Source organism: Saimiri boliviensis, chromosome 12 (assembly GCF_048565385.1).
Source record: "Saimiri boliviensis isolate mSaiBol1 chromosome 12, mSaiBol1.pri, whole genome shotgun sequence".
Lineage (NCBI taxonomy): Eukaryota > Metazoa > Chordata > Mammalia > Primates > Cebidae > Saimiri > Saimiri boliviensis.
In genome coordinates, this window is record NC_133460.1 from 52856850 (window position 1) to 52871342 (window position 14493).

The following is a 14493-nucleotide window of genomic DNA, read 5'->3' on the forward strand; positions in this document are numbered from 1 at the left end:
GCCATCTTTTTATTCTTCCTGGTCTGCATTATTCTTACTTTGTGTAACATGAGAGTAAGCCTGGGACTTTTACAGACCCCATCCTTTAAATCAGCAAAAAGAATATTGTTGCTCATTCTTACTGGGCTCTTATGATTTCTTCCCAGCCATGCTGCTTTCTGGGTACCACCATAGTGCCCTTGTAGGCCTTAGATCTTTTCTTGTTGCTGTATTCAACACAGAGCCTGGCATACTATTACTGTAGCTATTTTCTCCCATTTCCTTCTGGATTCCACATGGCTCCCTATTCTATTTCATCCTTTTGGGAATGTGTAACCTTTGACACATATATTCCTAAACCCACTTTGGTGTCATCTAGAAACTTTATGGCATGCTCTAGTCTGACAATCAGGATGACCCTGATTGTCCCAGCTTCTAATCAACTACATAAAGAGAATGAACACCAGGGTCACCAACACCTGTTTCCCAACTGCAGTGCACGGCAGCTTTTTAGCTTTGCTAACATATGGGCCGGCATGTGTGTTTATGCGTGATTATTTCTCTTATGTACTGTTGAATAAATGTCTTTGTAAATAACTATGAATGTGGTTTTGTGGGTATGGGTGTAGGTGTATAAGCAACCAGAGCTCAGGTCCGTCTTAATATCTGCATAATGAATGTTTAGTATTTGTCTTTAATTAGTCTCCGTGCATTGTTAGCCTCCACTTTTATCTGCCCTCAAATACCAGAGGAAGAATGAGTTCATTTTCGTTGAAGTTTATTGACTGTTACCGGTGGCAGAGCAAATTCCATAAAAGAGCAGGTTCCATATGGAGCAAGTAGAAGGGGAGCTCTGAGTTGGTGAGGAAACATGTGTGGAGTGGGGACTTAGAGTAAAGGATGGAAAGGCAGATCTCTCCTTTTTCCCTCCATTCCCACAAGGATATTGGATTAACAATGGCGGGTATGTGCTCAGCATTCCCTCTCCAAATTGGAGCCAGAGAGGGGAAACAATGCAAATCAGAGGAAGAAACACCTCACAGCTCCTCCGTTTCTCCATCCAAAGGGATGCCAATATCCACATTGTAGTCTACAGGCTCCCCAGAGCTCAGCCAGGGAATAGGGGTTCGATTGAAAGAAGGCCTGTTGGAGAGGTTCTGGTTGTAGAGGACCAGGGGTTCACTCAGCAAGGGCCCCAGGTCAAACTTGGGCATCTGGAAGGTCATGCGTTTGGAGGCCTTCTCATATCCACCATAGGGCATTGCCGTCCTGAGAAGGGGACATATTATTTAATTAAAAATCAGAATAAAAGAAACAGAGCCTTATCATGAGATGCTACCCTGTTTGAGAATAGGGACGTCTGTGAATTCTAGTTTGAGATTGCATCTGTACTACTTCTTCTTCCCTCGCACCCCATTTTGCTTTCCTGGTTAGCTTGCTTCTCCAAAGTTAATAATGAGAAAGGAGTTTGAAGTGTACCAGAGACTGACTCTTGGATAGCTGTGACCCTGACCAGCATTTCAGAGAAAGTGGACCCCAATACTATAGACCCAAGTGTCTGAGGTCACCTTACATTACAATGTAGAAAGGCCAGGTGTAGTGGCTCACACCTGTAATCCCAGCACTTTGGGAGGCCTAGGCAGGCAGATCACTTAAGGTCAGGAGTTTGAGACCAGCCTGGCCAAAATGGTGAAACCCCATCTCTACTAAAAATACAAAAATTAGCCTGGCAGAGTGGCAGGCGCCTGTAATCCCAGCTACTCAGGAGGCTAAGGCAGGAGAATCACTTGAACCCAGGAGGTGGAGGTTGCAGTGAGCCCAGATCATGCCACTGCACTCCGGCCTGGGCAACAAGAGCAAAATTCAGTTGCAATAAAATAGATAGATAAATAAATAAAGAGTAAATAAATAAAGCAGGGTATAAGGAAATGGAATCATATTACAGGGATAATAATGGCATCCTAACCTTGAATGGAAGACAGCCTCAAGAGACCTTCAGACATGTAAAATATTATTCCCATTTTACATTCAAAGCAACTCAGGCTCAGAGGCAGAGTGATTTTCCCATGCCCACACAGATAATAAGTGACCTTTGAACTAGAATTCAAATCCTGCCTCCCAGCAAATTTTTCCTTCATCACACTGCTATGATGAAGCTGAGATAGAGTGAAAAGAGCAGGACCTTGGATTAAGGTTCCCATATCCCTGCCATCTCTCCTTAGCCTCCTTCTGAAACATTTGAATTAAAGTCTCCATCCTAACTAAAGATACAGTGCCTCACACTAGAATGCATCTGGTTCTTTCCTTACCACCCATACCTGTTAAAGGACTTGTATTTGGGAAGTTCAGCTTTGGCTCCATAGGCCAGCAGGTCAATGCCAAGTTCTACTTTTTGCTGGGGGTCAACCCCCATGGCTCGCTCCCATGGAGAAATATAGGTCTTGAACACAGTGATATGTTTTCCTTCTCCACCTGCCTGATCTCCTGGTAGCCATGGGAGAGAAAAGTCAGTCAAATAATAGCAGTTAGTAGCCAATGAAAGTTAATCCCGCACCCTTACACTAGGGAAATTGCAGGAGCCAGGGAGTAAATATACAATATCCTGGTAATTGTATAAGGTTTGTGGCATAATGATAATCTGTGGGCAGATCTGTGACTGAATCCAAAAAGCCAGGAAAGTAACTGAAAAACAAGGTTTCTGAGTAGAATAGACACATCTCATGAACCCAGGGAATTGATATTTATGATATTTAAACTGATACTATTATATTTAATATCAAGACATTTAAACTGGCCTCCTCTGCTCCCAATACTCAGCGTAAACATCATTCCTGGGACAACTCTGCTCCAGGGAACAAACATATTACTCTTGGATGAGTGTACTTGCCTGACCCTGTCTCACCAACCCCTGCTGTGTCAGCAGCTCCTCCTCTGACAGCCTGGCCCGCAGGACCACCTGTACCCCCAGCTCCAGACCCAGAGCCCTGATGGTGCTGCTGATCAGAGCCATACTGTCCGGCAGAGCCACTGCCCTCTGCCCGGCCGCCGCCTCTGCCACTGCTCTTGCTGTAGGAGAATCCCTGACCAGCCGTGCCCAGCTGTCCTCCCACTGTCGGAAGGAACTTCTGGAAGTGATCCTGGAAAGAAGACAAAGTGAGGGGAAGGTTAGCAATGGGTATGGAAAATATACAAAAACAGAAGTATGTTCAGCAAAGGCAGAGACAGTGGCTGACCAGAAGACCCTGAATTTTCTGAGATTTCCTCCTCCGATTGATGGGTAGTACATGGGCTGACTGAGAGAATTAAACTCTTCTTAAGAGGCAGGACCCCCTTGGCTTGTTTCCTCCAGTTATACCTAGGGTAAGGGTAGCACATTCTCCACGCTCCCCTTTCCCATCCTTAACAATTCAAAAAAGACCAAGACACCTACTCAGCTAAAAAAAAAAAAAAGAAAAAAGAAAAAAATTGTTTTGTTTTTTTGAGACAGGATCTGGCTCTGCCACCCAGGTTGGAATGCAGTGGCACAGTCTCTGCTCACTGCAACCTCCACCTCTCTGGCTCGGGCAATCCTCCCACCTCAGCCTCTCAAGTAGCTGGGACTACAGGACACATCCACACTCAGCTATATTCTGCATTTCTTTTCCTAGAGACAGGGTTTTGCCATGTTGCCCAGAGTGGTCTCAAACTCCTGGACTCAAGTGATCTATCTGCCTCAGCCTCCTGAAGTCCTGAGATAACAGGCATGAGCTGTGCCCTGCCCCAGCTAAAATTTGGGAGTATGGGGTTGCCATGGAGAACCCAGTCTTAATTATAAGAACTAGAGAAATTTCTGCCCCCTCCCTTCCCCAGCTTGTCCAATAGTCAGAACTCTTTTTCTCTCTCCTTCTTTCCCTCCCTCTCTCCTCTTGGTGACTGTTGGACCAGGACTTCCTGACAGTGAAGCTGTAGCAGGTGGGGGGAAGGGTGGCCAAAAGGGCAACACTACATTCAAACCCAAAGCCTAAAAATAACCCCACCTTCAGGAGGCTTTCCTGGCCATCCCACCATGTACATCCCTGTGCTCCACCCAGTGTAACCAGATCCTGGCAAAAAAAAAAGGGCTTTTGGCCTCCTAAAGTTAGATATGAGCAGCTCAGCACTTTTACTCTGCTCCTACATGAGAACCACTGATAGACATTTCTGCCCCTGGCCCCATACAGGCATCTATTTCCACTCTCCCCAGCCACTGAGAGAAGGTAGAGGAGGAAGAAAGGAAATAGAGAAGGCCCCCTCCTCTTCAGCTATAACATCCTGTGCCTGGCCCCTGCCTCTCCAGTCTCCTTTTTCTTTGGAGAAGCAGCCTGACTAGAAGATATCTTGAAGGATAGTTTCAGTCTCCACACCTGTGGTTCCTTAGGGAATAGACTGACCCTTTAAATGAAAGAATGGCTCAAATGGGAGATGGCTGTAAAAACTCACTTAACTCTGCCTTGTGTTACCAGATTTAGTAAATAAAATATAGGATACCACTTAAATTTGAATTTCAGATGCACAACAAATATATATATATATTTTTTTTTTGAGACAGGGTCTTTGTCACCCAGGCTAGAGTGCAGTGGCATGGCTCATGTTTACGCAGCCTCTACTTCCCAGGCTCAAGCCATCCTCCCACCTCAGCCTCCAGAGTAGCTGGGATTATGGGTGTGCACCACGACGCCCTGGTAACTTTTAAATTTTTCATAGACACAGAGTCTTGGCATGTTGCCCAGGGTGGTCTCCAATTCCCGCATTCAAGAAGCCCTCCTGCCTTGGCCTCCCAAAGTGCTGGAATTACAGGTGTGAGCTACCACACCTGATTCAAACACTTTTTTAGTACAGATATGCCCCAAATATTGCATGGGACCTACTTGCACTAAAAAATTTTTCATTTGCATCTGAAATTCAAAATTTAAGTGGACATCCTGTATTTTTATTTTAATGTCCCAAATATTACATGGGACATATTTTTAAAAGAGTTCATTGTGCAGCTGAAACTCAAATTTAATTGGGTATTCTGTATTTTAAATTTTTAAGTTTATTCTTTGCCTTATCTTCTTTCTTCTTTTCTTTCTTTCTTTTTTTAGTAGAGGCAGGGTTTCACCGTTTTGGACACTCTGGTCTCAAACTCCTCATGCAGATGATTCACCTGTCTTGGCCTCCCAAACTGCTGGGATTATAGGTGTGAGCCACCATGCCTGGCTTCCTTATCTTCTTTTTTTTTTTTTTTTTTTGAGACAGAGTTTCACTCTTGTTACCCAGGCTGGAGTGCAATGGTGCTATCTCAGCTCACTGCAACCTCCACCTCCTGGGTTCGGGCAATTCTCCTGCCGCAGCCTCCTGAGTAGCTGGGATTACAGGCACACGCAACCATGCCCAGCTAATTTTTTGTATTTTTAGTAGAGACGGGGTTTCACTGTGTTGACCAGGATAGTCTCGATCTCTTGACCTCGTGATCCACCCGCCTTGGCCTCCCAAAGTGCTGGGATTACAGGCTAGAGCCACCGCACCCGGCCTTCTTTATCTTCTTTCTAACCTTTTTAAAATTTTTTATCTTCATTTTCCAAATATTGAATGGGGCATACGTTACTAACAAAATATTCATTGTGTATCTCAACTTCAAAATACAAGACTGGACTGCCTTACTGGGCATCCTGTGTTTTATCTTTAACACTTACCCTTACTGGGAAGGAATTTTCTCCCTAAGCTTGTGGTACTCTCCAACCCTTCAGTGGCTCTATGATGAAACTAGGTTTTGGAGGTGGGCTGTAATTCACCCTGGAGCTGTTGGGGGCTCAATATATCTAGGGGTTTAACAAATTTATACATTTTCAGGGAGGGAACGTTGACTGCATTTTGGAGGTTCCAGGCCTACTAGTAAGCTGTCAGAACAGGCACCAGGCTTTGAGACAGTGATAAAGTTTCAGACTCACCATTGAGCTGTCAGAGAAAACATCAGGGTGGTTCTCATAGATAAACTTCTCCACCCTCATCTGCCGTAGTTTGAACATCTTGGAGCCCCGGTTGGTAAGAAGTGACAGTTCCTCCAACATCACATCCCTTGGGACACTGATCTTTTTGCCCAGGTTCAAGCCTGAGCTATCCTGTCCACCTTTCAGGGAGGCAAAGAAGAAGAATCAAGGGAAAGAGGAAAGTAGGGATTTCTGGACTCAGAACACAGACCTCATCCATTACTAAGTGTGTATGTGTGTCCTGGCAGAGATAATTTATGGGAACAAATGCTGTCTAGTTTGTGACGGATTTTGATTTTCTGGAACTTAGAGGGAATGCATGGGAACTGGGGTGCATTGTGGAGACAAAGGGGATACTACAGTGCAGAGGCCAATGGGGTAAAAGAGGCATGGGTATGGGGCACAGAGCAAAAGGAGTAAAGGAACATCATAGATGGCGACCACTGGAGAAACCATGGCATCAGGAAAAGCCCAGAGGCCAATCTTGTGTGGAGTCATCAGTCACCTTTAAATACAGATGCCATACAAATAGATATTACCAGGCTGGAATGCAATGGCAAGATCTCAGCTCACTGCAGCTTCTGACTCCCAGGTTCAAGCAACTCTCCTGTCTCAGCTTCCTGGGTCGCTGGGATTACAGGCCCATACCACCATCCACGGCTAATTTTTATATCTTTTGGTAGAGACAGAGTTTCACCATGTTGGCCAGGCTGGTCTCAAACTCCTGGGCTCAACTGATCCACCAGCCTCGGCCTCCCAAAATATTGGGACTACAGACGTGAGCCACAGCACCCAGCCTACCTTTGAATTTATTTTATTTTATTTTATTTTTTGAGACGGAGTTTCGCTCTTGTTACCCAGGCTGGAGTACAATGGCACGATCTCGGCTCACCGCAACCTCTGCCTCCTGGGCTCAGGCAATTCTCCTGCCTCAGCCTCCTAAGTAGCTGGGATTACAGGCACGCGCCACCATGCCCAGCTAGTTTTTTGTATTTTTAGTAGAGACGGGGTTTCACTATGTTGACCAGGATGGTCTCGATCTCTCGACCTCGTGATCCACCCGCCTCGGCCTCCCAAAGTGCTGGGATTACAGGCTTGAGCCACCGCGCCCGGCCTATTTTATTTTATTTTTGAGACAGGGTCTTGCTCTATTGTCCAGGCTGGAGTGCAGTGGTGTGAACACAGCTCACAGCAGCCTCCTGGGCTCAAGTAATCCTCTTGCCTCAGTTTCCAGAGTAACTGGGACCACAGGCACGTGCCACCACACCTGGCTATTTTTTTTTTTTCTCTGAAGTGGAGTCTCACTCTGTTACCCAGGCTGGAGTGCAATGGCGTAATCTCAGCTCACTGCAACCTCCCACTCCTGGGTTCAACCGATTCTCCTGCTTCAGCCTTCTGAGTAGCCAGGATTACAGGCATCTGCAACCATACGCAGCTAATTTTTGTATTTTTGTAGAGACGGGGTTTCACCATGTTGGCCAAGCTGGTCTTGAACTCCTGACCTCAGGTGATCCACCTGCCTCACCCCCCCAAAGTGGTGGGATCACAGGTATGAGCCACTGTACCCAGCCTATTTTTTTTTTTTAAGTGCAGATAAGGTCTCATTATATTGTCCAGGCTCAAGGAGTCCTCTCACCTCAGCCTCCCAAAGTGCTGAGATTACAGGTGTGAGACACAGCCCTGGCCCTATTTGTATTATTTGTTTATTTGAGACGGGGTCTCACTCTGTCACCCAGGCTGAAATGAGCAGAGATCGCGCCACTGCACTCCAGCCTGGGTGACAGAGTGAGATTCCATCTCTTTTTTTAATTATTATTATTTATTTTATTTTATTTTATTTATTTATTTATTTTGAGACGGAGTTTCGCTCTTGTTACCCAGGCTGGAGTGCAATGGCGCCATCTCGGCTCACCGCAACCTCCGCCTCCTGGGTTCAGGCAATTCTCCTGCCTCAGCCTCCTGAGTAGCTGGGATTACAGGCATGTGCCACCATGCCCAGCTAATTTTTTGTCTTTTTAGTAGAGACGGGGTTTCACCATGTTGACCAGGATGGTCTCGATCTCTTGACCTCGTGATCCACCCGCCTCGGCCTCCCAAAGTGCTGGGATTACAGACTTGAGCCACTGCGCCTGGCCATATTTCTATTTATTTTTTTTAAGATGGGGTTTCACCATGATGGCCAGGCTGGTCTTGAAATCCTGACCTCAGGTGATCCACACACCTCAGCCACCCAAAGTGCTAGGATTACAGGTGTGAGCCACCGCGCCCGGCAAGACTCCATCTCAAAAAAAAAAGAAGTCAAGATTCAACACCTTCTACCCTTTTCACTTCATAATCTGAGACGATATCCTGCCATGTTACCCAGCAAAGGTCTGGAACCACAAGACCCATGAGTTAGTGAGGTGTATTTGAGGAAGAAAATATAATGAAGACTGACACAGACTAAGGTCTCAATAAGTGGTTAATTTCCCTTCTTTCCCCAGAGCTAGGGAGCTTGTGTAAGTACTTAAAATGGAAAATTGTACCGGCATGTTTTTGTACAGCTGAAGCATCGTGTGGCAGTCACAGCTCACTGCAGCCTCCACCTCCTGGGTTCAAGCTATCATCCCATCTCAGCCTCTGGAGTAGCTGGGACTACAGGCACATGCCACTACACCTGGCTAATTTTTGTACTTTTTGTGGGGACGGGGTTTCATTATGTGCCCAGGGCAGTCTCAAACCCCTGAGTTCAAGCAATCTACCAGCCTTGGCCTCCCAAAGTTCTGGGATTACAGGTGTGAGCCACTGCACCTGGCCCAGACTCCTGTCTTAACCTCTTTCCCTTTTCTTTCCCTCAGTGAGCTCTGACTCCAAAGAGTTTCTAGGGATTAAAGAGCTCTTTACCCCCAGGAAACATGCCAGTACAGTTTTCCATTTTAAGTACTTACACAAGCTCCCTAGCTCTGGGGAAAGAAGGGAAATTAACCACTTATTGAGACCTTAGTCTATGCCAGTCTCCATTATATTTTCTTCCTCAAATATACCTCACTAACTCATGGGTCCTGTGGTCCCTGACCTGTGCTGGGTAACATAGCAAAATATTGTCTCAGATTATGAAGTGAAAAGGGTAGAAGATGTTGAATCTTGACTTTTTTTTTTTGAGATGGAGTCTCACTCTGTCACCCAAGCTGGAGTGCAGTGGCGCAATCTCAGCTCACTGCAACCTCCGCCCCCAGGTTCAAGCGATTCTCCTGCCTCATTTTTTGTATTTTTAGTAGAGACAGGGTTTTACCTTGTCGGTCAGGCTGGTCTGGAACTCCTGACCTCGTGATCTGCCCCTCTTGGCCTCCCAAAGTACTGGGATTACAGGCGTGAGCCACTGCTCCCGGCCAAAGGTGTTGAATATTTTCTCTCTTTCTCCCTACTCTTCTTACCCTTCCCCTTCCCACTCCCCATCATCAATGTTCCCACCACTGGAATTCCTCTTGTCTGCTCAACCTAAGATATATATTTCTGGGACTCTTAGGTTAGGGATGCTTTTAAGAAGTCCCACACTAGGTAGATGCAAACATGTCCTACCTCCAGTGAGTTCCATGATCAACTTGCTGGATTTCCTCTTCTTATTAGGGGCCGGGGTTCCTGAGAGCGGCATTGTGGAGGTGGATTCAGCCTGGATAGGGTGGGAAGGAGGAGTTGGAGGATAGACAGGGACCAGGAAGAGTGAGTGTCTATAGGAGAGCACTACTTCTTTTTTTTTTTTTTTTTGAGATGGAGTCTCGCTCTGTTGCCCAGGCTGGAGTGCAATGTCGCAATCTTGGTTCACAGCAACCTCTGCCTCCAGGGTTCAAACAAGTCTCCTGCCTCAGCCTCCTATCTGGGATTACAGGCGCCCACCCCATGTCCAGCTAATTTTTGTATTTTCAGTAGAGAAGGGGTTTCACCATATTGGCCAGGCTGGTCTCAAACTCCTGACCTAGTGATTTGCCAACCTTGACCTCCCAAAGTGCTGGGATTACAGGCCACAGCACCTGGCCGAGAGCACTACATCTTAACCTGGGTTTAATGGCTTGAGGGGATAAATTGTTGGGTTTTTTTCTTTCTTTCTTTTTTAGAGACAGAATCTCACTCTGTCGCTCAGGCTGAAGTGTAACAGCACAATCATGACTCACTACAGCCTCTATCTCCCTCAGCGCAGGTGATCCTCTAACCTCAGCCTCCCATGGAGCTACAAGTATAGGTGTGAACCACCATGCCTGACTAATTTTTGGTTTTTGTTTTGTTTTGAGGTGGAGTTTTGCTCTTGTTGCCCAGGCTGGAGTGCAATGGCATGATCTTGGCTCATTGCAACCTCTGCCTCCTAGATTCAAGCGATTCTCCTGCCTCAGCCTCCTGAGTAGCTGGAATTACAGGCATGCACCACCACACCAGGCTAATTTTTTGTATTTTTGGTAGAAATGGGCTTTCTCCATTGATCAGGATGGTCTCGAACTTCTGACCTCAGGTGATCCTTCCAAAGTGCTGGGAGTACAGGTGTCAGCCACCGTGCCCAGCCAATTTTTGTATATTTTGTAGAGATGCGGTTTTGCCATGTTGCCTACGCTGGTCTCAAACTTCTGGGCTCAAGTAATCCTCTCTCCTCTCAAAGTGCTGAGATTACAGGTGTGAGCCATCTCACCCGACCCAGATTTTCAAAGAAGTATGTATTCCCCCAAAAGGTGAAAACTTGCTGCTTTAGGGCTTCTCTTCTGTTTTTTTCTTTCTTCCTTTTTTTTTTTTTTTTTTTTTTTTGAGATGGAGTTTCGCTCTTGTTACCCAGGCTGGAGTGCAATGGCTCGATCTCGGCTCACCGCAACCTCCGCCTCCTGGATTCAGGCAATTCTCCTGCCTCAGCCTCCTGAGTAGCTGGGATTACAGGCACACGCCACCATGCCCAGCTAATTTTTTGTATTTTTAGTAGAGACGGGGTTTCACCATGTTGACCAGGATGGTCTCGATCTCTTGACCTTGTGATCCACCCGCCTCGGCCTCCCAAAGTGCTGGGATTACAGGCTTGAGCCACCGTGCCTGGCCTCTTCCTTTTTTTTTTTTTTAAAGATGGGGTTTCACCATGTTGGTCAGGCTGGTCTTGAACTCCTGACCTCAGGTGATCCACCCGCCTTGGCCTCCAAAGTGCTTGGATTACAGGTGTGAGCCACCACACCTGGCCAGGGCTTCTCTTTTCTTGGGATGGAGGACAGGAAGTACAGATGTACACCAGCCCTTATCTTGTTGTGAGCTGTTTTTTATAGAGTTGGTGCAGGAATTAGGAACATCGCTGAGGTGGAGAGTGTTTAAAAAACAATAATACAGGCAAGGCAATGCACGCAGGTTTCATCGTCTTGGCATAATTTGAAGTTTTTGTTTGCATTGGGAGATCAGACTGGGGCTGTGATTTCAGGCTCTGGTCTCTCCTCAGTCTCCCCCCAGTCCCAAGGAGGACAGAGAATGTTCTGCCAGGGTTGAGGAGATTCAGCCAAAAACACTCTCCATAGGAAGGAGAGGTTGTTACTCCTTCATCAGGCCAGCTGGAACATGGCCTGGGAAGTCATGTCCCTGCTCCTGCAGTCACTCCCGCCCCAGACCCCAGAGTGGAGAGGGGTGTGGAATTGGGGAGGGTAGGGAGCATTCAAATGCCAACACACGTCAATTCAGCAATATCACAGCAGTGGGGAATTGAGGTGGGGCAGAAACATAGTAATAGGATCTGGCAATGGAAAGGGACAAGCTGAGATAAGATAGACTCCTATCCCTTCTTAAGAGAAATTGGCACTCAGTGAAATGCTGTCCTCTGTTGAGCCCTGTAGCAAAAAATACATCTGCAACTCTACTGACTTAGTGGGGTCTCCCTTCCCATTCTTCCGGTGCCTCCTGACATGTCCATTCACCACAACCTCCTGGGCCCCTCTCCTTCCAACTTTCCTGGCTCCCCTGAACTGGACAGCTGGGAGCTGAGCATAGATGAGGAGAGGGGAGATTCCCCCAGGATCAAGAATCACAACTGTAGACACAGACACAGAAGTCAACAGAGTGGGCCCCAGCCTCTCTAACGATACAGCTGGAGACTTACCGGCTGCTCAGGCGGTGGTCAGCTCTCCCTGGGGTCCAGCAGCTTTGGAGGACTGAGCTGCTGTGACCGGAGAACACGAGCTGGGCAGGCGTGGGGGCAGCACTGGCAGTGGGGGAGGGAGGTTGGTTATTAATAGAAATGATGAGCGCAAGCAGCTCAAATGGCACAGGGGGTACTGAGACCCTGGAACCAAGATCCCTCCCTCCTTGCCCAGAGGCTCAGGAAGGAGGGAGAAGGCCTATGGGATTCTCCCACTGAGCTCTCTGAACCGGGGATCACTCTGCCCAGGGACTCCCCTTCACATTGCACCTAGAGCCTGAGATCCAAAGAAGCACTTAGGGAGAAATTGAAGACTAAGAGGGAGACAGGAAGTAGACAACAAGTATCAGATAGGAATCTAGTCAGAGAGAGAGAGCCTGGGGAACATGCCCTGAGGGCCATACAGAGCCAATCCAGGGCACAGTGGAGGGACCTGTGGGTGTATTTGGGGCAGGGAGGGCTTAAAGTACTATGTTTGGGGACAAGATTAGAAGTCTTCACAATGGAACTGCTCTTTTAAACTTCCTGGATAGGTTGGTCTTTTCTCTGTAGGGGCTAGATTTTGGCAGATTAAGAGACCAAATTAACCAAACCCAGTACCTCCTAGGCAGGGATGATGTGGGGAAGACTTGACAATTATTCTATCTGCCTCACTCTCTTTTTTTCCTCTTGAACTCTGGCAGTTTTAAGAACAGACAAACACTTGGATCTGCCTTTTTTTTTTGAGACAGAGTTTCGCTCTTGTTGCCCAGGCTAGAGTGCAATGGCACCATCTCCACTTAATGCAATCTCCGTCTCCCAGGTAGCCAGGATCTGCCTTTTTTTTTTTTTTGACAGAGTCTCACTCTGTCACCAGGCCCCAGTCTGGAGTGCAGTGGCGTGACCTCGGCTCACTGCAACCTCCGCCTCCCGGGTTCAAGCAATTCTCCTGCCTCAGCCTCCCGAGTAGCTGGGACCACAGGCGCGCAGAACCACGCCCAGCTAATTTTTTTTGTATTTTTAGTAGAGACGGGATTTCACTATGTTGGCCAGGATGGTCTCGATTTCTTGACCTCGTGATCCGCCCGCCTCGGCCTCCCAAAGTGCTGGGATTACAGGCGAGAGCCACCGTGCCCAGCCAGGATCTGCCTTTTAACCTCCATTTGCTATTGAGATGCTCAGTTCAACCTGCTGTGCAGGATAGAAATTAATATCTCCCGGCCGGGCGCGGTGGCTCAAGCCTGTAATCCCAGCACTTTGGGAGGCCGAGGCGGGTGGATCACGAGGTCGAGAGATCGAGACCAACCTGGTCAACATGGTGAAACCCCGTCTCTACTAAAAATACAAAAAATTAGCTAGGCATGGTGGCGCGTGCCTGTAATCCCAGCTACTCAGGAGGCTGAGGCAGGAGAATTGCCTGAACCCAGGAGGCGGAGGTTGCGGTGAGCCGAGATCACGCCATTGCACTCCAGCCTGGGTGACAAGAACAAAACTCAGTCTCAAAAAAAAAAAAAAAAAAAAAAAAAAAAAGAAATTAATATCTCCCTGAGAAGCACATATAGGCCTCTGACCTGCCGGGGCCTTGTTCTCTGAGGTTTCTACTTGAGATTTCCTTCAAAGAGAGTACATACCACATAGGATTTGGACTGTGCCATTCGTACTGTTCCAGCAGAGTCTCTGGACAGGGGTACAAGCTTGAGAGTCCCCTTGGGGAAAGCCTATCATTTGCCCAGCCTCTTCCTCAGCAACTGCATGATCTTCCTCCACCTTCTCCTTAGATTCTGGAACCAGCTGCTACAGCACCTCTGCTGCAGCCATCACCACCTTGTTGCTGCTACCTTAGGAAGTGGCTTTATTTGTTTCTTTATTATTTTTTTTAAAAGATGGGGTTTCACCATGATGGCCAGGCAGGTCTTGAACTCCTGACCTCAGGTGATCCACCCACCTTGGCCTCCCAAAGTATTAGGATTACAGGCGTGAGCCACCGCGCCTGGCCTATTTATTTATTTATTTATTTATTATTTATTTGAGACACAGTCTCACTCTGTTGCCTGTGCTGAAGTACAGTGGCACGATTTCAACTCACTGCAACCTCAGCCTCCCCAGGCTCAGGTAATCCTCTGACCTCACCCTCCCAGGTAGCCAGAACTACTGGCAAATGCCACCACTACTAAAATTAGTCTCAGCTAATTTTAATATCTTTTAGAGAGACAGGGTTTGGCTGTGTTGCTCAGGCTGATTTCAAACTCCTGGGCTCAAGCAACCTCTTGTCTCAACCTCCCAAGGTGCTAGGATTACAGGCATGATTCACCATGCCTAGCTGGCTTTTTTTTTTTTTTTTTGAGACCTAGTCTTGCTCTGTCACCCAGGCTGGAATGCAATGTCGTTATCTCAGCTCACCACAACCTCTGCCTCCCGGGTTCA

General features: G+C 47.3%; 1 protein-coding gene across 1 annotated transcript; it reads right to left on the minus strand.

Moving 5' to 3' along the window:
- Nucleotides 1-740: 740 nt before the first annotated feature.
- Nucleotides 741-12141, minus strand: MYOZ1 (myozenin 1). Its single transcript, XM_003939805.4, has 6 exons — nucleotides 12052-12141; nucleotides 9525-9615; nucleotides 5928-6106; nucleotides 2867-3116; nucleotides 2298-2463; nucleotides 741-1248 (listed from the first exon to the last, which is right to left on the minus strand). Exons 2-6 carry the CDS (start codon nucleotides 9595-9597, stop codon nucleotides 1017-1019), a joined length of 900 nt encoding a protein of 299 aa, XP_003939854.2. The 5' UTR covers nucleotides 9598-9615; nucleotides 12052-12141; the 3' UTR covers nucleotides 741-1016.
- Between the last annotated feature and the right edge of the window lie 2352 nt (nucleotides 12142-14493).

Coding starts and splice junctions, on each gene's coding strand:
- MYOZ1 (XM_003939805.4), bottom strand. CDS start 9,597: ATGCCGCTCTCAGGAACCCCGGCCCCTAATAAGAAGAGGAAATCCAGC. Junction 3,117..5,927: donor TTTTCTCTGACAGCTCAATG/GTGAGTCTGAAA, acceptor TCTTCTTTCCAG/GATCACTTCCAGAAGTTCCT. Junction 2,464..2,866: donor GGTTGGTGAGACAGGGTCAG/GCAAGTACACTC, acceptor CATGGCTACCAG/GAGATCAGGCAGGTGGAGAA.